This window comes from Natator depressus, chromosome 3 (assembly GCF_965152275.1).
Source record: "Natator depressus isolate rNatDep1 chromosome 3, rNatDep2.hap1, whole genome shotgun sequence".
NCBI classification, from domain to species: Eukaryota; Metazoa; Chordata; order Testudines; family Cheloniidae; genus Natator; species Natator depressus.
In genome coordinates, this window is record NC_134236.1 from 59,295,979 (window position 1) to 59,318,278 (window position 22,300).

A 22,300-nucleotide genomic window follows, 5' to 3' on the forward strand; every position below is an offset into this window, starting at 1 on the left:
CTGAATCACTGCTGCCTTCTTAGAAGCATAGAGCTTGTCTATAGTGTGTGGCACTGTGCACTGCAGTGGGCGTAATTTGTAACACGCACTGTTTTGCGCACTAACTGGTCCACGTAGACCCTGTTGGTGCACACTAAAAGCTCCCTAGCACTTCAGTGTAGAACTGTATTGTGTTAAAGTACATGAGGGAGCTTTTATTGTACACCAGCAGGGACTATGCAGACTAGTTAATGTGTAACATGGAAGTGCACTTGAGAAATCACAGCCCCATAGTATGCATTGCTGCACTGTGTAGACAAGCGCATAGAAATGAGAGCAGGAAAGTATGGATTATAGCTAGTTCTCCCGCCGTGTCCCCCGCCCCCTGTTGAAAGTAGTCTGGCACCAATCAGACTTGAAATTGTGAAAAATTTGTCCTGTTGTCCCTTCTCCTCTACCACTAAGTTGCATAATTTAATTTAAATGTGCAAGTGTCATTTATTGTCCATGATTACTTTACCACCACTTTTCATAGCACCAGAAATTCCCAAGGAATAACTTCAAATGTTGATTCTTTATTAGATATTCTGATTTATAAAATATAAATGAAAATTTTAAAAAACACAATAGAATATTTCCTTAATTCTGCAGTTCAAATATTGGAAATCTATTGTTTATTTCATATTTAATTTCCTTTGAAAGGAAATCACTGCTTGCCTTATCAATCAATTGCCTACTAAAAAGGTTATGTGTAGGAATAAAAAAGTGTGGAAGGTATGCGTTGTTGAGGCAATCCAGAAAGTAATCCAAAAAATTTTGAAAACAGCTCTCAAGGTCTGTGAACAGCCATTGTTTGTCATCTGGCCAAAGGACACATGCTTGGAAAAAGGCAGTTTTGGCATGGTAGGAACAGAATTTGTCCAGCCCCCGTCTGTTTCCATGTTTTGTTTTAAGCTGATCCAGAAGATGCTTCAGAAGTTTCAGACAGTTTTTCCTGTTGAACAATAAGATGATATTACTGGGAAATGCTTTATGTATGCTAAATAAGTGTTTCTGGAAATGTTGTTAAAGTACAGAATATTTTGCTTTTGTGAGGCACTTGATGCTGATCCCTAACCAGTGGGATAAAGAATCTTGCCAATAATATTTTCCTATGAAGTATGAAAACCCATTGCATTTTTGTAGGCCAGATTCATCCCAGGATTACATTAGCTTTACCACAGGGCTCCCAAGATTGAAGGACTGCGTCCAAGGGAAGTTTCAGTGATGCATTATAATAGAAATTTCCTTCCACTGAGAGCCATCATAACCCAGAAACTGAGTAGTATTGGCCAGTCATATGCTTCATTTAGTGCACTCCCCACAGCAGTTACCACCAGTGGGCAGTTTTGGAGACTGCTGCAAATTAAAGCTGCCCTCTTCTGACAAACTGATATACCACTGCCTTCCGTCGGACAGAAGGAGCCAATGGGTATGGGAAGGTGCAATTTACATGTGGTTGCACCAACAATAGTGAATCTGGCCCAGTCCATAAAACAATTTTTGAAATTACTGTTGTAGCTAAAAATAAAATGATTCTCCTAATAATTTGATGTCTTGTATGTCAAATCTAGAGAACTGACCAACACGAAGTAGACTCTCAAGGAGTTAGCTTTGTCTTTATATGCACACCTACTTGATGACTTTGTTTTCTCTCTTCCTATGCTTAGAATTGTTAATGAAATTCAGAAGGGTTCATGATTTGTAAAACTACAGAATGCAAAATGGATTATCTGTCAAAAATCAATTCCTTAAACTATACTGTTTAAAACACCAAATGGATCTTCATGTATTTTCCCCTTCCCCCCCACCCCCAACATACTAATTAATGAATTGCCTCAAATAGCTAACTTATTTAGTGTCCAATATCTAGTATATATAGTGAATCATAGAACATCAGGGTTGGAAGTGACCTCAGGAGATCGAGTCCAGCCCCCTGCTCAAAGCAGGACCAGTCCCCAACTAAATCATCCCAGCCAGGGCTTTGTCAAGCCTGACCTTGAAAACCTCTCAGGAAGGAGATTCCGCCACCACCCTAGGTAACGCATTCCAGTGCTTCACCACCCTCCTAGTGAAAAAGTTTTTCCTAACATCCAACCTAAACCTCCCCCACTGCAACCTGAGACCATTATTCCTTGTTCTGTCATCTGGTACCACTGAAACAGTCTAGATCCATCCTATCTGGAACCCCCCTTCAGGTAGTTGAAAGCAGCTATCAGATCCCCCCTCATTCTTCTCTTCTGCAGACTAAACAATCCCAGTTCCTTCAGCCTCTCCTCATAAGTCATGTGCTCCAGCCCCTTAATCATTTTTGTTGCCCTCTGCTGGACTCCCCAATTTTTCCACATCCTTCTTGTAGTGTGGAGCCCAAAACTGGACACAGTACTCCAGATGAGACCTCACCAATGTCGAATAGAGGGGAACGATCACGTCCCTCGATCTGCTGGCAATGCCACTACTTATACAGCCCAAAATACCGTTAGCCTACTTGGCAGCAAGGGCACACTGTTTGACTCATATCCAGCTTCTTGTCCACAGTGGTGAAGTTCCTAATGGCTGAGCCAATAGACTTCCCAATCTAACAAACTGGGGCTAACTTTTTTTTATCAGACTTAGGAAGTGTGGGGAGGGATTGTTTTGTTTTGTTTTTTTTTGACAGATTTCATCTGTTTGCTTTATAATGCAAAAATGGGAAGTGAATTTGTGATGTAGTATGCCCCCATCTTCCTTAGACTTCAATGGAAGCCAGACATAGTCAGCACTGCACAAGATTGTATTTATTTGCCTACAACAGAAGGGTGTTGTGAGGATTAGGTGATCTGCATGAAGTGTTTTTCAAATAAAAAGGCTTCATAGAGGCTCACTATCATTCCTGAGTATGGGTGGTTGTTCTCTCACACCACAGATTAAATTATAAATTTAGAAAGAACTAACACACTTGCTAGATTGATATAGTGGCTAAAAGAGACTTTAAAAAAGACATACGAAGTACTAACCTACAACACTTCACTCCCTTAGATTCACAACATGTCTTTGTGTTGCCATGGTTCTTTATCATGTCCTTTTCAATGTGTGAGAAAGAGAGTCGCCAGGTGTCTTCTAAATATGTATTAAAAGAATACAAACATTTTATTAACACTTTTACCCATTCAGAATATGAGTCTTACACAGTTTCTGTAGCTAAAGAAAAGTCATCCTGAAGTGAATTTATTTGGACATGTCTGCAACTTTTTTTTTTTTACTTTAAAAATATCAGTTTAATAATCTAATCCACAAAATGCTAAAATCCCCTAATTGTATGTTTTTTTTCATGATGTTCCTACAAGACAGAGTTATGGTTGTCTGGATACCTTAACTGCATTTCCATACCTAAATATGTTTGGATTTTCTTGAAGTGTAAATTTAACTCTTAATTTCCTGGGTTTACAATGCATGGTTTTGGGATAATTACAACACCCCAAGAAGTCTTCCATCTTTAAAATTACTTGAAATGTACTTTCAATCTGAAAACAATTTTTTGTTTTGGGATAAGCCAATTGCGGTAGTGTTTGGCATAACTTTATTTTTAAGACTTCTTCTACTGTTTATTGATTCTGACATGACCTTGTTTTAGGAGTACGCCTCTGTTACTCTCGCAATAGTACCCTGTTATCCACCCAAGGCAAGGCATTCAGTTTGAGTAAATTAACACCCATGAAGAATTAAATAGGCTTAAGCCACATTATTTTTATAGCACCAACACATGGCTATATGCTTCCCACCCAGTTATCGATCAGCTTTCTGCCCCATGAAGCACATAGTCACTGTTTTAAATTTAATTTTCCTATTACAGGCGATCAACATGACAAGGTAATACTACTCTCAAATAGCATTAGGTGAAATCTGTACTGAGCTTTTTAAAAAAAAAATTCTGTAGCAAAGCCTTTCTTTAGCATAACACTTTCTTTTGCTGAAATATAGTAGAAAAAATGTTAGTTTCCCCCAAGATGTACTCTACTGCCACAGATCATGATTGTGACAGCCAAGTTAAATAAAAATAATGGTAATGGTGCACTTATGAAGACCTGAACTTGATAGGGAAATCTAGTAAATTGCCCTGACAATGCAAAACATTGAGGTTTTAGATGTATTTTTGTGTAGACTAAATCACTCAACTTCACATACAGAAACTCATTTTGATGTTCTATTTGTGCAAAAGCATACTTTCTTTCATTCTCAATAGGTTTCTATTGTATAATCGAAAAAGGTGGCAAAAATACCTCTTCATGGCCATGGTTGGTAAGTACCACAATGTTCCAATATGGGAGGGTCTATCTCAAATTACTTCAGTGTCAGACACGTTGATGTAAGAGCTTCAGGGTAGGAACGGTCTTTGTACAGAGCCTCCACGATACAAATAATAGCACAAGTTTAATAACTCAAAGATAGGGTTTTCTTAGATGATGGCTCTGATCCAGATGTAGCCACGGACAAGACAGACTAAGAGAAGAATAACAAGGAGTCCGGTGGCACCTTAAAGACTAACATTTATTTGGGCATAAGGTTTCATGGGTAAAAAACTCACTTCTTCAGATGACTGGAGTGAAAATTATGAACACAGGCATAAATATATATTGGCGCATGAAGAGAAGGGAGTTACCTTACAAGTGGAGAACCAATGTTGAAGGCCAATTCAGTCAGGGTGGGTGTGATCTACTCCCAATAATTGATGAGGAGGTATCAATACCAAGAGAGGGAAAATTGCTTTTGTGGTGAGCCAGCCACTCCCAATCCCTATTTAAGCCCAAATTGATGGTGTTAAGTTTGCAAATGAATTGTAGCTCTGCAGTTTCTCTTTGAAGTCTGTTACTGAAGTTTTTTTGTTGAAGGATGGCTACTTTTAAATCTGTTACTGAATGTCCAGGGAGATTGAAGTGTTCTCCTACTGGCTTTTGTATATTCCCATTCCTGATGTCTGATTTGTATCCATTTATCCTTTTATGTATTGGTTTACAACACTGGTTCTCCACTTGTAAGGTAACTCCCTTCTCTTCATGTGCCTATATATATTTATGCCTGTATCTATAATTCTCACTTCAGTCATCTGAAGAAGTGGGTTTTTTACCCACGAGAGCTTATGCGCAAATAACTCTGTTAGTCTTTAAGGTGCCACCGGACTCCTCATTGTTTTTGTGGATACAGACTAACACGGCTACCCCTCTGTTAAGAGGAGAATACTGCATGCCCTGCTGACAAACAAAAAGTAATACGTAGTTTCCCCGTATAACAGTTGGGTAATTACTAATTGAGCAGAAGACCCCTCTCACATTTTTAAAAAAAAAAGTTAGTTTGTATTCAAAATAAAAACAATACCTTTTAGCACTCTTCCATCCTTGGCATGTTTGGGTACTAGGTATATTGGCTTCCATTTATATTCTTGTTTGACTTTCCTTCCTAGCCATTTTTCAATTTTTAGGCCATCCTGTGTACTGGCAGGCCAGCTCTGACTCCGAACTTCCAAAGCCAGGATTATATCCACTGATATCTCCATTGGAGGATTCCCAATGCGAAGTGTTATTGCAGGGCTTCCAGCCTTTTTTTTATCCACAGTCACTTTCATTTCCGTTCCTATTAAAAAAAAGTAACAACTTTTCTTTAATAACCTTAACTTTTTAATATTGGAGGAAACCATTTTTGAATGTTTTTTGTTTTATTTAACTAGAATTTGCAGCTAAATCATGTCATATACAAAGCTTCAGTAATTGACTATTAGAGAATATATGAAGAGACTAAGTATTTTTAAATCAGTTTGTATAATGCAAATAGTTCTTTTTTTTTTTTTAAGGTATGTGCAGAAAATTGACCAAGTAAACAAAGGAAGATGCATGAAACTACTTAGAACTCCATGAGGGACAAATAATTACAGGTTTCCCCCATCGAGAACAAATAACCAAGCCATTTTTGTAAGTAGCTTATGTAAAATTTTAACATAAGATTTCAGTATTTGACTAGCTGCATTAATATGCTACCATGTAATGAAAAGAAAGTGCCTTTCTAATATAACTGAAATTAAGGTGTTTTGGAGAGATCTTGTATTTGCAGTGAGTACTGATTCTAAAAGTGGAATGTTCTTGTGGTGTTTAGGAATATTTTTGTATGAATACATTAGACCCATAGAACTCAATGTATTTTTATATTTAATATTGTAAATGTTAGTTATGTTCACAATTTTCAACACACATACCTGTTAGCTAAAGGGGACTGTATTTTCTCACTTAGAGTATATTGTTAGTGTTACATTTGTTTTTGAAATAAATTGTCAAATTTAACTTTAGTGCCCTCGTGGCCAAGATGGAGTCTTCTCTGCAGGCAGCTCTGGCCAAGAGACGGCGCACGCAGGAATGCAGCAGGACAATTCCTTCCACCCCAGGGGCACCTGTTCCAAACCCCCCAGAGTGAACACACACACCCCCACAGGAAAAGTACAATGGATATAACAAAGGGAGATATTTATTTACAGAGGGATGAGAGGAGAAAAACAACACGGGGAAATGTAGGGGGAGCAGTAGAACAGGGTTGCATCCAAACCAAGGCCCCACAGGCCCAGTGGTAGCACAATCTGAAAGGGCAGACACTGAGGAATGTGTCTGCACACAGAGTTCAGGAGTCCTGAGCAGAGTTCCAGTTCAATGGTGACTCTTGGGTGCTCCTGGTCGTCTTCGGTGCCAGTGAACTTTCCCCAACAAACCCCTCCGGTACCCTCTTCTGCCGCTCCCTGCAAAGCCACACAGAGCAACAACCTCCCCACTTAACTAACTAGCAGCCTCCCTCCTTATTCCCAATGCAGAGTCACAAGCCCCAGTACTCACAGCCCCATGCAGCCCTGGGCAGCAGTGATACTGGGTCCAGTTCCAGCCTGTCCTTCTTGGGCAATTCCTCCCTGGCACAGTGCTCCTCCTGGCTCCTGTCCTGGGGTGTCCCCGATAGGCCACCCTGTACTTCCCAGGCTTCAGGCAGGTTCTCTCCCCTTCACTTTGTCCAGGGCCTCCCAGCTGCAGCCCTTCTCAACCTGGGCTCCAGAGCCACACCCCCAAGTTTCCCTCCTTTCTCTCACTGCTCCCCCTCCCCAATAGGAAAAAGATTTAAAGGGGCCAAGCTCTCTAAACCACAAGGGTTTACACAAATAAAACATTTAATGAATTAAAATCATATTCTTCCCTAATTTCTGTATACCCCCCCTGCTGACATCAATGGGCATTCCATTATGTATAGTGCTTACTTTATATCTTGGTCTACACACCATAATTCAACATAGATTCACCCCTCTTTTCCATGTGAGTATCACCCCTGATTATAGCACCATATTCTTGAGCAAAAAATACTACACTGAAAAGCAAGACACTGAATTTTTCACAAGATCCACATTCACTGACCTGGTCCATTAGGGACAAGGTTATTTGAACAGTTTAATGCTGACGTAAAAGAAACTCAAACGTCAAAAACCATATCCGTCATTTCAGCGCTACAACAATCAGTCTCTGGAGTTATTTTACAAACTTATAAGTTTGAATGTTTCTAGCACCTTGCTGGAAGAAAAAACTGCTTTGTTTTAAGAGGGACGGGATAAGTTTAGAAACTACAGAAAGCTTACTTCCAGTAAAAATGTAAGAACACTTGGTATAAAGCAGAAGAAATTGAGTCAGTATATGGGATAAGGATTTTTTCAAATACTTCTGCAAACTTGTTTAAGCCATCTGTTGTTTTCATAATGTGACTGGCCTGAATTAAACTCTAATTTGTTTTATCCCTAAGAGACTGACTGTATTTGAGGGAAATATTAGATCTGAAACACTTATTTTTAAGTCTCCACATTTCCAGAGCTCTTTAAGCAGACTCTATTGAGGAGTTGTACTATACAAAGAATATTCTAAAGAAAGTCTTCTTGAGTTAATACAATTTTTTGTGCAGCTGGTTAGGACAACATACTTTTAAAAAGAACTATTTCACTGAGACAAGATAAGGAATGAGTGGTCTGCCACAGAAGCATTAGTTAAAAATTCTTATTAAACTTTTGAAGCTCGGGAGGAACAGCAAAAATGAAGGGAAAAATATATAGCTACCTTTTAGTCTCTTTTGCTGGAGGCTCAACACCAAGACCTTTGCACAAGGTCATGTTGAATGAGTCAGGTGGCAGGTGTATACACGGCTTTAGACCATACCCTGAATGTCCTTCATTTCAAGTTGCAAAAACAGCTTGCTGCATAAGAATGGAGTCAGACAGAACCCTTCCACTCCACACTCTGTGGAGTGAATCAGGCCCTGTATGTCTGTGGTTGCTCTTCTCTTGTTGCTCTTGCAACAAGAAAAAGCTCAGATATGTATAGGTTTTTCTAGCATTTTGTGCACACATCTATGAAGGCACTGCTGACAGGAACATAAGTTGTATGTACAACACTACTTACAGTGATTTATATGTACAGAGATTAATGTGAACAGTAATACCTGTAAGTGAAAATATTATCCACTGAATACTTACTTGTCATGCTCTTTACAATTTCTTTAATAATGTTCCTCAGGGCAAAAAGCATCTTACAGGCTGCTAATGTTCCATCTTCCTGTATAAATTTGTCCAGATCGTTTCCTTGAGGATTTCTTTTAAGTCTCACATAATAAAAGGCACCAGAGCCATCACATTGTTCCAGTTCAACTCTAGGAGCTGGCATTGTAAACATGATATCGAACTCATTTGGTGCAGAAATCTGTGAATCATAGAAATACAATGCTTACTGAGTTTTGTTATTACAAGTAAAGTTTTAGCCTGCATTTCCATTATAAATACCTCTATGAACTTTATTCTCCCATCCACTTCCATGTGCAGTGATGAGGGGAACAAATGTATGGTAATTTGCAGTAAATTAAGACCAGGGAACCCTCAACAGGAGAAAGACAATACAACCCTGTCAGGCAGATACTCTTATCAACTCTTACTGGAAGTTTTATTTTTGGATGGCTGTAGATTAGAAGTGATTTAATCATTCTGTTAAAGAGTGGGGTAAGCAACACATTTCATAAAGTGAAACTGGAACAACTTACACAACATCGATATAAAAGGCCTAAGTGCAGCAAGAAGAGACAGACCCACATTATGCTGCTCAATTCTCCCTCCCTCTTATTGAAGTTAGTAGTAATTGTTCCTCACATAGGTACTTACAGGCTGTAATCAAGTCACCCCTAAACCTTTGCTTTGTTAAGATAAATAGATCCATCAAGCTCAATTGCTGAGGCATGTTCTTCTAATCCTTTTAATCATTCCCATGGTTCTCCTCTGAAACCTCTTCAATATATCAACATTCTTCTTGAATTCTGATAACATCTACAGCAGGGGTCTCAAACTCCCGGCCCGTGGGCCATCTGTAGCCCGAGAACCTCCCCAATGTGGCTCGCAGGGCTCCAGGAATTTTGGGGCCAGGTCTCTCCCTTAGCCCTGCCTGCTGCTCCCGCGCGTCCCCCGGTCTATTTACAATGGCCCATGCGCCAGCCACCGGCAGTGCAGCAGAGTTGAGCGGCTTTCTGCACTGCTCGCTGCATGTGTCTGTCGGCCCCGGCGTGGGGCGGAGCTGTGCCTCCATGTGCTGCCCCCATCCCGAGCACCCCTGCGACCAATGGGAAGCTGTGAGGGCTGTGCCTGGGGGGCAGCAGCGCGTGGAGGCCCCCCAGCCCACGCCGCCTTGGAGCCCCAGGTAAGTGCTGCACCCCCAATCTCCTCCCTATATACCCCCTCCCACCCCCAAACTCCCTGCCAGAGCCTGCACCCCCTCCCCACACCCTTCTGCCCCAAACTCCCTCCTAGAGCTTGCACCCCATTCCCCTTCCCATACACCCTCTCCTGCCCCCAAACTCCCTCCCAGAGCCTGCAACCCTACCCCCTCCTCGTGCACCCTCACCCTCTGCCCCAGCCCAGAGCCTGCACCCAGCACGCAAACTCCATCCAGGAGCCTGCACCCCAGACCTCCTCCCCTACCCAAACTCCCTCCCAGAGCCTGCACCCCAATCCCTTAACCCAGACCTCCTCCCTCACCCAAACTCCCTCCCAAAGCCTTAGGCAGATAGGGGGGCAGAGATTGGAGAGGGCGGAGCTTTGGGGAGTGGGTTCTGGGCAGCATGAGTGACATAATTGGCCTGCTGGGAGGATTTGAGGACTGGCACTGGCCCTAAGGTAAATTTGAGTTTGAGACCCCCTTGTCAGGGTTCCTTCCCCACTCTGGGGTACAGATGTGGGGACCCACATGAAAGACCCCCTAAGCTTATTCTTACCAACTTAGGTTAAAACTTCCCCAAGGCACAGATTCCCTTCTTGCCTTGGGATCGCTGCCACCACCAAGTGATTTAACAAACTATCAGGGAAAGGATCACTTGGAGTCCTATTCCCCCAAGCCTATATACTCACTTCCTGGGGAGGCTTGTGAATAATATCCTAACCAATTGGTTACAAAATGATCAAAGAACCAAACCCCTGGGTCTTGGAACAATGGAAAAATCAGTCACGTTCTTAAAAAGAAGGATTTTATTAAAAGAGAAAAAGGTAAACGAATCACCTCTGTAAACGTCGGTTGGTAGTTAACCTTACAGAGCAGCAGAAAATTCAAAGAGTACAGAGGAACCCCCTCTAGCCTTAGTTTCAAAGTTACAACAAAACAGGAATAAACCTCCCTCTAGCAAAGGGAAAATTCACAAGTTGAAAAAACAAAGGTAAACTAATACGCCTTGCCTGGCTGTTACTTACAAGTTTGAAATATGAGAGACTTGTTCAGAAAGATTTGGAGAACATGGATTGATGTCCGGTCCCTCTTAGTCCCAGGAGCGAACGGCACAGGAAAACAAAGAACCCCAAACAAAATCTCTTCCCTCCCCCCCCGCAACCAGATTTGAAAGTATCTTTTATCCCCATTGGTTGCTTTGGTCAGGTGCCAACCTTGAGATTCTTAACCTCTTACAGGTAAGGAGGAATTTAGGCTACACCTATGGTTATGACACACCCCACAAATCACAGATGGTGTCGGACAGCCGGTACCACACTGGCTGTGATTTCTTCCTGGAGCTCTAGGAGAAAACAGAGTTGATAAGACCCATGCACCTCTAGACATACTACTGATTATATAAAAACTAACACTATGTCCCACATTTCAAGAACAATTTAACCAGTTGATTCTGGGAAACTTTCACGGGAGAGTGCATCAGCTACTTTGTTAGAAGTCCCTGGAATATGTTGTTTTTCAAAATCAAAATCTTGGAGAGCTTAACTCCACCGAAGAAGTTTTTTGTTATTGTCCTGGACAGTGTGAAGCCACTTCAGCGCAGCATGGTCAGTTTGTAGTTGGAAACGCCGTCCTCCAAGGTATGGGCGTAGCTTTTCCAGCGCGTACACAATAGCGTAGCATTTCTTTTCGCTGATTGACCAGTGGCTTTCCCTCTCAGACAGTTTCTTGCTGAGAAACATGACGGGGTGGAATTCTTGATCCGGTCCTTCCTGCATTAAAACTGCTCCCACACCTCGCTCGGATGCATCTGCGGTTACTAGGAACGGTTTGTCAAAGTCTGGGGCCCTTACCACAGGGTCAGACATAAGTGTCGCTTTAAGCTGGTTAAAGGCCTTCTGACACTCCTCAGTCCACTGAACTGCATTTGACTGGTTCTTTCTGCTTAGGTCTGTCAGTGGGGCGGTGATTTGGCTGTATTGCGGTACAAATCGTCTGTAATACCTGGCCAAGCCTAAGAAGGATTGGACCTGTTTCTTTGACTTTGGGACAGGCCACTTTTGGATAGCATTCACTTTGGCCTGTAGGGGATTGATAGTTCCTTGACCCACCTGGTGTCCAAAGTAAGTTACTCTGTTTAGGCCAATTTGACACTTTTTAGCCTTAACAGATAGCCCTGCCTCTCCTATGCTCTCAAAGACTTTCTGGACATGCTCCAGGTGTTCTTCACATGAATCAGAAAATATGGCCACATCGTCCAGATAGGCGACTGCAGATTCTCCCAATCCCGCTAGGAGACTATCTAGAAGTTTCTGGAAGGTGGCAGGTGCATTTCGCAGCCCAAAAGGGAGCACATTAAATTCATACAGCCCTACATGGGTGATGAAGGCTGATCCTTCCTTGGCGGATTCATCTAGCGGTACTTGCCAGTACCCCTTGGTTAAGTCTAAGGTAGAGATGAACTGGACACATCCCAGTTTCTCCAATAGCTCATCTGTGCGTGGCATTAGCTAGTTGTCTGGGCGAGTTACAGCATTTAGCTTACGGTAGTCCACGCAAAAGCGTATTTCCCCATCCGGTTTGGGGACTAGAAGTACTTGAGATGCCCATGCACTGTTAGAGGGGCTGATTACACCATCTGTAGCATGTCCTGGATCTCCTGTTCTATAGCAGCTTTGGCTTTAGGTGCCACCTGGTAAGTCTGGGCTCTACTTGGGCGAGCATTACCTGCGTCAATGGAGTAGTAGGCCCATTGCGTCCATCCTGGGGTGGCTGAGAACATCGGCGTGAAGCTAGTTCACAGCTCCTTGATTTGCTGGCGCTGCATGCGTCCGAGGGTCAGTGAGAGGTTTACCTCTTCCACGCCCCGTCACTTTTCCCTTCGTAGTAGACACCCTCAGGCCACTCAGTGTCATCTCCTCCGTGGGCTGTAAACTGACAAACCTTCAATTCTCTGGAATAGAAGGGTTTTAGAGAATTAACATGGTACACTCAAGGGTTGAGGTGGGGGATGCTAGGAGATAGTTGACAGCTCCCAGGTGCTCTTGGACCGTAAATGGCCCTTCCCATGATGCTTCCATCTTACGGGCCTGAAGCGCCTTCAAGACCATGACCTGGTCGCCTACTTTAAAGGACAGCTCTCTGGCATGTTTATCATACCAGGCCTTTTGCTCTTCCTGAGCATCTTCTAGGTTTTCTTTAGCAAGGCCTAAAGAGGTTCGGAGGGTGTTTTGTTGGTTGGTTACAAAGTCCAGAATGTTAGTTCCTGGAGAAGGCGTAAAACCCTCCCACTGCTGCTTCACCAACTGTAATGACCCCTTAACCTTGCGGCCTTACACAAGTTCAAATGGTGAAAACCCTAAATTGGGATGTGGTACAGCCCTGCAGGCAAAGAGCAACTGCTGTAACACTAGGTCCCAATCATTGGAGTACTCATTTACAAATTTACTTATCATGGCTCCCAAAGTTCCATTAAACTTCTCCACCAGGCCATTTGTTTGATGGTGGTAAGGGATGACAACCAAATGGTTCACCTCATGAACTTCCCACAGGCTTTTCATGGTCCCTGCCAGGAAATTAGTTCCCGAATCCATAAGGATGTCGGAGGGCCAACCTACCCTGGCAAAAATGTCTGTTAGTTCCTGGCACACACTTTTAGCCCTGGTGTTCTTTAGAGCTACTGCTTCCAGCCCTCGGGTAGCAAAATCCGTGAAAGTCAGTATGTACTGCTTTCCTCTGGGTGTCTTCTTTGGGAAAGGACCCAGAATATCCACAGCTACTCGCTGAAATGGGACCTCAATGATGGGGAGTGGCTGGAGAGGGGCTTTGACCTGGTCTTGGGGTTTTCCCACCCTTTGGCACACCCCACAAGACGGGACATAGGTAGAAACATCCTTGCCCATTCCCTCCCAGTGGAATGACCTCCCCAAACGGTCTTTGGTCCTGCTCACCCCAGCATGGCCACTAGGATGATCGTGGGCTAAGCTCAAGAGCTTTTCCTGGTACTTAGGTGGAACTACCAATTGTCTCTGAGGATGCCAGTCTTCCTGGTGCCCACCAGAAAGAGTTTCCTTGTATAAAAGTCCTCTTTCTACAACAAACCAGGATCAATTAGAAGAGCTGAGAGAGAGTGGGTTGCTCCGTGCTGCCGTCCAAGCTCCCTGGAGGCTTTCATCTGCTTCCTGTTCAGCCTGGAACTGTTCCCTTGATTCTGGAGACATCAGTTCCTCACTGGATTGTGGACCTGGGCTCAGTCCCTCTGGAAGCGATGCAAGTGATGGGGCTGTTTCCGTTGACTGTGAACCGCTCTCCACTGGTGCACTGTGTGGTATTTCAGGCTCTGGCTGAGTCTCTTGTGTAGGGTTATCTGGTGCTGCTGCCAGTGCAGGCTCGGTGGTGTCCTCTGGTGTTGAAGTTGTAGATGGGTTTGCCAGCGCTGGACTCAATGCTGGCACTGGTTCTGGTGCTGCTTGCTTTGCCAGTTCTGCTTCTGGGACTGGCTTTGGCTGGGTCTCTGGGACTGGATCCACTATGGCTGTTGCAGTCGTTGGCAGGGGATCGGGTTCCATCACCTCTGTCTGGGTCTCTGGTAACACAGATGGGGCCCTGGTGGAAGGCTCAGGAACAGGGAGAGGTGTGAAAGCTTGCTTAGTCTGGCTGCGGGTGACCATTCCCACCCTCTTGGCTAGCTTCACATGGTTGGCCAAATCTTCCCCCTGCAGCATGGGAATGGGATAAACATCATAGACTGCAAAAGTCCACATTCTTGACCAGCCCATGTACTGGACAGGCAACTCAGCTGTAGGTAAGTTTAAAGATTTTGACATGAATGGTTGAATCACCACTTGGGCCTCTGGGTTGATGAATTTGGGGTCCACTAAGAATTGGTGGATAGCTGACACCTGTGCTCCAGTGTCCCTCCACGCTGTAACCTTCTTCCTGCCCACACTCACAGTTTTCCTTCGCTCTGAGGGTACCTGGGAGGCATCTGGGCCTGAGGACCTTGGGTGTGACTCCGGTGTAATGAACTGCAGTATATTGGAGTTCTTGGGGCAGTTGGCCTTCACATGCCCCAGCTCATTACATTTAAAACATCGCCCAGCTGACTGGTCACTGGGGCGAGGTGGGTTCCTGGAGAATGGTGTGGTGGGACAATAAGCTGTCTGGGTTTTTCCTTGGGATGTAGGTGGGGCCTTGGCTTGCCCCCAATGACAGGGATTTGTTTCGGGTTGCCCCTTCTGATATTCGCTCCAACTGCTACTAGTTTTTTTCTTTTCTGCCACCTCCACCCATTTGACTCCAATCTCCCCTGCCTCGATTACAATTTTGGGCTTCCCATCTAAGATGTACTTTATATTTCCTCAGGAACACCCTCTAAGAACTGCTCCATTTGCATTAGGAAGGGCAACTCTTCTGGAGATTTAACATTTGCTCCTGATGTCCAGGCATCCCAATGTTTCACAATGTGGTAGGCATGTCTGGTAAATGACAAGTCTGGTTTCCACCTTTGGGTTCTGAACCGCCGACAGGCATGCTCGGGTGTTAGCCCCATTCTGATTCTGGCCTTGTTTTTAAAAAGTTCATAACTGTTCATGTGTTCCTTAGGCATTTCAGCCACTACCTCAGCTAAGGGTCCACTGAGCTGCGGCCTCAGCTCTACCATGTACTGATCTGTAGAGATGCTGTACCCAAGGCAGGCCCTTTCGAAATTTTCTAAGAAGGCCTCGGTATCATCGCCTGCCTTGTAGATGGGGAACTTTCTGGGATGGGAAGAGGTACGTGGAGAAGGATTGCTAGGGTTGTCTGGTATATTCTGCTTAGCCCTTGCCATCTCTAACGCCAGTGCATGCTTCCTCTCTTTTTCCCTCTCCTCCTCAGCATGCTTCCTCTCTTTTTTTATTTCTCCTCCATAGCTCTCTTGTGGGCAGCCTCTTTGGCTTTCTCTTCTCTTTCAGCAGCTTCTTTCTCGAGTTGTTTTAATTCAATCATTCTCTTATGTTCCTTTTCTTTCTCTTGTGCTTTGAATCTGGCTAATTCCAGTTTTTTCTGGACATCACTTTCTGTCCTCCAAGCCTTTTTGTGTTTAACCTAGCTATACCCAAGAGTTAGAAAGAAAAAAACAACCCAGTTTGTGAATTCCTTTGCTACTGTAACTTGACCCCTCTGCCTTCAGGCAGAGAAAAAAAACTCTTAACTGCTCTCAGCAAAAACCTGTTTCCAAGCAGTTAAAAGGAAAGAAAAATTAGTCCTTTTAAAATCCTGCTGTGCTTTTGGTTCAAAAATGATCCCACCACTCTGCCACCATGTCAGGGTTCCTTCCCCACTCTGAACTCTGGGGTACAGATGTGGGGACCCACATGAAAGACCCCCTAAGCTTAGGTTAAAACTTCCCCAAGGCACAGATTCCCTTCTTGCCTTGGGATCGCTGCCACCACCAAGTGATTTAACCATCAGGGAAAGGACCACTTGGAGTCCTATTCCACCAAAGTATTCCCCCAAGCCTATATACCCCCTTTCCTGGGGAGGCTTGAGAATAACATCCTAACCAATTGGTTACAAAATGATCAAAGAACCAAACCCCTTGGTCTTGGAACAATGGAAAAATCAGTCACGTTCTTAAAAAGAAAGATTGTATTAAAAGAGAAAAAGGTAAAAGAATCACCTCTTTAAACTTAGGTTGGTAGTTAACCTTACAGAGTAGCAGAAAATTCAAAGAGCACAGAGGAACCCCCTGTAGCCTTAGTTTCAAAGTTACAACAAAACAGGGATAAACCTCCCTCTAGGAAAGGGAAAATTCACAAGTTGAGAATACAAAGGTAAACTAATACGCCTTGCCTGGCTGTTACTTACAAGTTCGAAATATGAGAGACTTGTTCAGGAAGTTCTGGAGAACGTGGATTGATGTTCAGTCCCTCTTAGTCCCAAGAGCGAACGGCACAGAAAAACAAAGAACCCAAAACAAAACCTCTTCTCCCCCCCCAGATTTGAAAGTATCTTTTGTCCCCATTGGTTCCTTTGGTCAGGTGCCAACCAGGTTACTTGAGCTTCTTAACCCCTTACAGGTAAGGAGGAATTTAGGCTACCCCTATGGTTATGACACCCCTGATCTACAGAGTTGAACTGCCCTAGTGCAATGCTGAACATCTTACTGCACAGCAGAAAGCCACCACCCAGACTAATCTACGGAGCCAAATGGAGAAAGTTTTCAGTATGGGCCACATAGTCCATAGCAGATACTATCTATTGTCCTTAAAACACTGCAGCCTCTCAATACAGGTGCACCTGATGGCAATATCCTCTCATCACCCTCCAGTCCAGGAATATGCAGTCTTCTTAAACCCTCTGGGATCAAAGTTCCTTAAGGAGCTTCCTCCCAGTTTGGGAATCCTCTTTGTTGCGGGCCCTTAATCTGGTGCTGTCAAGCCTGATTTTTTGGGGAAGGGGCATTTGAACTCCTGGCCACCTCTTTTCTATCATTTGTCAATGAAAACTGCCTTCCTTATGGCCATCACATTGACTAGAAAAATTGAGTAGATTCAGGCTCTGAGAGGACCTATCGTACAATTTTCCAACAGGACAGTCACCTTTAGGCCTCACCCCAAGTTGGGACCCTCTTTCCAGATGATGATATGGTATCCTCTCACACTGAGGATACCTCTCTGGAGGAGGGAACTCCGGTTATTAGGAAGAGACAGGTAAGTTATGGGGGATTCGATCATTTAAAAACATAGCTGGGTTTTTGATGACTGGGAGAACCGCATGGTGATTTGCGTGCCTGGTGTGAAAGTTGCGGCTCTCTCAAGACATCTAGGTAGACTTATGTGTAGTGCTGGGGAGAAGCCAGCGGTCATGGTACATGTAGGTACCAATGACATAGGGAAGGATAGGCGAGAGGTCCTGGCGTCCAAATTTAGGCTGCTAGATAAGAGACTGAAGTTCAGAACCTTCATGCACATTGGAAAACATAATCCCAAATACACATAAAAAATTATGGGGTCTAAATTGGCTGTTACCATTCAAGAAAGAGATCTTGAAATCATTGGGGATAGTTCTCTGAAAACATCCACTCAATGTGCAGCAGCAGTTAAAAAAAAAAAAAAAGGCAAATAGAATGTTGGGAATCATTAAGAAAGAGATAGATAAGACAGATAGTATCATATTGCCTCTATCTAAATCCATGGTACGCTCACAATTTGAATACTGTGTGCAGATCAGATGTGGTCGCTCCGTCTCAAAAAAGATATATTGGAATTGGAAAAGGTTCAGAAAAGGGCAACATAAATGATTAGGGGTATGGAACAGCTTCTGTATAAGGAGAGATTAATAAGACTGGGACTTTTCAGCTTGGAAAAGAGATGACTAAAGGGGGATATGATAGAGGTCTGTAAAATCATGACTGGTGTGGAGAAAGTAAATAAGGAAGGAGTAAATAACACTTCTCATAACACAAGAACTAGGGGTCACCAAATGAAATCAATAGGCAGCAGATTTAAAACAAACAAAAGGAAGTATTTCTTCACACAACGCACAGTCAACCTTGGAACTCTTTGCCGAGGATGTTGTGAAGGTCAAGACTATAACAGGGTTCAAAAAAGAACTAGTTCATGGAGATAGGTCCATCAATGGTTATTAGCCAGGATGGGCAGGGATGGTAGCCCTAGCCTCTGTTTGCCAGAAGCTGGGAGTGGGTGACAGGGGATGGATCACTTGGTTATAACCTGTTCTGTTCATTCCCTCTGGGGCACCTGGCATTGGCCACTGTAGGAAGACAGGATACTGGACTAGATGGACCTTTGGTCTGACCCAGTATGGCTGTTCTTATGTTCTCTGACCTCCATGTAATCTGTTTATCTCATGGTCTTCTGAAATTCACTCCACCCCAAGACAAGTGAGACTCCATACTCTGGATGTTGTAAGAGCATGCTTTTTATTTAGACAGGACTAAACCATTTGGATACACGCACAGGCTGTTTGTGGTATGTGCCGGAAGAATTAAGGGATAACTAGTGTCAGCTCAGACTGTATTAAAACTTGTTATCCCCAGCCATGAAGGATCCATCTTGACATGTTAGAGTTTACTCTTCCTGTCCCCACCACCCAGGCTTTCTCATATATAAAGACTATCCACAATGATCAATACCCCTATTACTTGTGTGTCTTAGGTACCATGAGCAAATCAAGCCTGTGCTCCAGTTTTTCCACTTGCTCCCAGTCTAAATGGACTAATGGAGCAGGTCTCAGCTACATTATCTTCATCTATATGAACCATCAGGATAACTGTGTTCTTCTAGAACTATTAATGCAGAGCACAAACTGTCTGAGATCTGGAGCTGTCTCTTAATCAACAGGAACTAATTCAACAAACTTCCTGAAGAAATTAGAGTAAACCAGTTTGAATATCTTTTGTAAAATCTGGAAAATTTTATTAAGGAGGAAAGCCTCCCCACCCCTATAACAAAACTGTTTTTACAACATCAATCTCCCTCCCTCCCAACTAGCCCCCACGAGTGCTGCCCAGAGGATTCAGGAGGCCTGGGGTAAAGCAATTTCACAGGCCCCTTCCATAAAAAAAAAGTTGCAATACTATAGTATAGTATATTGCCCTGGGGCAAATTGCCCCACTTGCCCCACCCGGGTGGTTCTGGCCCCCACTATCCCTGTAACCCCAAAGGGAGACAAAACAGATTTCATGAAACCTGCTAGGAACCTGGGGGTACTCAAATCTATGGTTCAATATAAAATGCATAGCTAGAAGGAATATAATTAGCCATTATGGGAAAGAGAGTGCAGTGAAAGTGTCCCTGTAAGATAATGTGCTGTACCTGAAAGGCACAAAGAGCGCTTGAGCCACTATAGTTTCAGAAGCTACTGCAGCAGAAGCAAGGGCTGTGCCATGCTGGGACAATTTGAATGGAGACCATTTTAAGTAAGAATCAGGGACAGAAAAGGACCCTGAAGAGTATCTCAAAATCTGTTCCAGGGAGGGAGGCTGGAGGTGGCAGAAGATTATGAGTCACATCACAACTGGAAGGTTTCAGAGTAGCAGCCATGTTAATCTGTATCCGCAAAAAGAAAAGGAGGACTTGTGGCACCTTAGAGACTAACAAATTTATTTGAGCATAAGCTTTCGTGAGCTACAGCTCACTTCATCGGATGCACACAACTGGAAGTGCCCTAGTCATGCTAGGTCAGGGGTGGGCAAAGTAGGGCCCATGGGCCGGACCCGGCCTGTCAGGGCTTTGGATCCGACCCACAGGATTGCCAGCCCTCTGGCACTGCAGGCCCCGCGCCACTCCCAGAAGCAGCCGGCACCACGTCCCTGGGGCCCCTGGAGGAGGGGGAACAGAGGGCTCCGCATGCTGCCCTCACCTGCAGGTACCTCTCCCTGCAGTTCCCAGGGGCCAGGAATGGGGCATGTCGCTGCAACCCCGGAGCCACTCCAGGTAAGCAGTGCTGGGCCGGAGCCCACACCCCAAACCCCTTCTGCACCCTGCCCCCCAACCCCCTGCCCTGAGTCCCCTGCTGCCCCCCAACCCCCTGCCCTGAGCCCCCTCCCGCACTCCTTCCTGCACCCTGAGCCCCCTCGTACACCCTGCACCCCTCCTCTGCCCCACGCCCTTGCCCTGAGCCCCTTCCTGCACACTGCACCCCCAAACACACACTCTGCACTCCCTCCCACAACCCAATCCCCTGCCCCAGCCCTACATTCATGGCCCTGCATGCAATTTCCCCACCCAGATATGGCCCTCCAGCCAAAAAGTTTGCCCGCCCCTGTGCTAGGTCCTACATGAATAGTGTCCGCTGGAGATGAAGTGCTTAAGCCCCTGCCCGTTTCTCCTCACCTTGACATGCTCGTAGTAGCTACCGGTGCCCAGAATCTCAACTGAGCTGAAACTGCCCTCCCGGGCTCTGATCGCTGACAGCAGCGCGCGGATGACCTGGTTCACACGCTCCGAAGCCTCCGACGTGTCCTGCCGGCCCAGGCTCAGTGTCTTCAGCACATCCCGGAGCGGCCGGGCTCCCACTCCACCTGCCTTGGCACCGACGCCGCTCTCTGCCCCTGTGCAGCAGGCGGCAGCTACAGCGGGCGGCTCTCTGGGGGCGGACGCTTTTGTTTTAGGGACAGCGCCCGTCTCTCTGCGGGCAGAGCCCTTCCTAGGGGGGATGGCTCCCTGCTTACTGGGGACGGCGATACCCTCTCCCGGGGCAGAGCCCTTCCCTTTGGGGACACATCCCATCTCGCTGAGAGCAGGTCCCTTCGCTGCGCGGGATCTGGCAGATGTGGCGTCCTGCGGGTCAATGGGCGGAGGGGCGTCTCTGGGGTTAGGGGCTTTGGCATGCCCACCAGGAGGCCGAGCGTCCCCGCTCCCTGCCCCAGCTCGCCCCCCGCCCCGGGCAGGGGGCTCGGCGCGCTGGCTCCGAGGGGGCTCAGGAGCTCTGCTCTGACTCGCTGCCTTTCTCGAGCCTCTCGCTCGCCTGGCCCCGGCGCACTGGTCCCCCATGGCTCAGCGCGCACCGCCTCCCGCGCCCGCCCAGCTCCGGGCTCTGAGGCGCCAAGCGCGAGCCCAGGCTCAGGCAAGTTCCCTTCCGGGGCCGGGGCGCGCCGCTGGAGAAACGAAACTCAGCGCGGGGCACGACCCTGTTCCCGCCGCGGGCTGCTGGGGACAGCGGCACCGCCCACGCCACAACCGGCCGGGCTTTGGCGGGCGCAGGAGCAGCGAGGCCAGCCGCGGTGTTGTGAGGGGCGTTATGTAAACGCCGGCGGCCAGGGCACAGCGCAGCCCAAGGCAGCGGGTCAGCCAACTCTGGCGGCTCCAGTCAGCATTGTTGACCGGGCAGTTAAACCTCCGGTCGGCCTCTCCTAGCAGGGCAGACAGGGTCCCTGCCTGGCTCCCAGAAAGCTGCTGGCATCTCCCTCTGGCTCCTAGGCTTAGGGGTGGCCAGGGGGACTCTGGGCTGCTCTCACACACACACACACACACACGCTCTGCAGCTCCCATTGGCTGCGAACCGTGGCCACTGGGAGCTGCGGGGGCAGGCAGGGGCAGCGCACAAAGCCGCCTGGCTGCGCCTCAGCCTAGGAGCCACAGCAACCTGGAGGCCACTTTCTGGGAGCCGCCTGAGGTATGCGCCATCGGGAGCCCACACCCTGAACCCTTCCCATGCCCCAATCCCCTGCCCCAGGCGGGAACCTACTCCTGCACCCTAAGCCCCCTCCTGCACCACAAACCCCTCATCCCCAACCCCACCCCAGAGCCTGCACCCCCAGCCCAGAGTCCATACCCCTCCTACACCTCAACGCCCTGCCCCTGCCTGGAGCCCCTTCGCATTCCAAACCCCTTGGCCCCAGCCCAGAGCCCCCTCCTACACCCCAAACCCTGCATCTCCGGCCCCACCCCAGAGCCCACATCCCCAGCTATAACCCTCGCACCCCAGCCCCCTACCCCAGTCCAGTGAAAATGAGCAAGGGTTGAGGAGAGCGAGCAATGGAGGGAGGGGGGATGGAGTGAATGGGAATAGGGCCCCAGAGAAGGGGTGGAACCAGGGTG

The 22,300-nt window shown here is 46.1% G+C and overlaps 1 protein-coding gene across 2 annotated transcripts in view; it reads right to left on the reverse strand.

Moving 5' to 3' along the window:
• Window positions 1-21,337, reverse strand: part of CGAS (cyclic GMP-AMP synthase) — a 41,003-nt gene extending 19,666 nt beyond the window's left edge. Inside the window, exons 1-5 of one of the 2 annotated variants that reach the window (XM_074946849.1) lie at window positions 20,594-21,337; window positions 8,534-8,756; window positions 5,371-5,625; window positions 3,015-3,117; window positions 619-973 (exon numbers count right to left, since the gene is read on the reverse strand). In XM_074946849.1, coding sequence (XP_074802950.1) covers window positions 619-973; window positions 3,015-3,117; window positions 5,371-5,625; window positions 8,534-8,756; window positions 20,594-21,253 — 1,596 coding nt within the window. In that variant the 5' untranslated portion in view covers window positions 21,254-21,337. Of the gene's footprint in view, window positions 1-618; window positions 974-3,014; window positions 3,118-5,370; window positions 5,626-8,533; window positions 8,757-20,593 lie in introns of those variants that run through there. The other variant, XM_074946851.1, reaches the window with a different exon arrangement.
• Window positions 21,338-22,300: the final 963 nt, after the last annotated feature.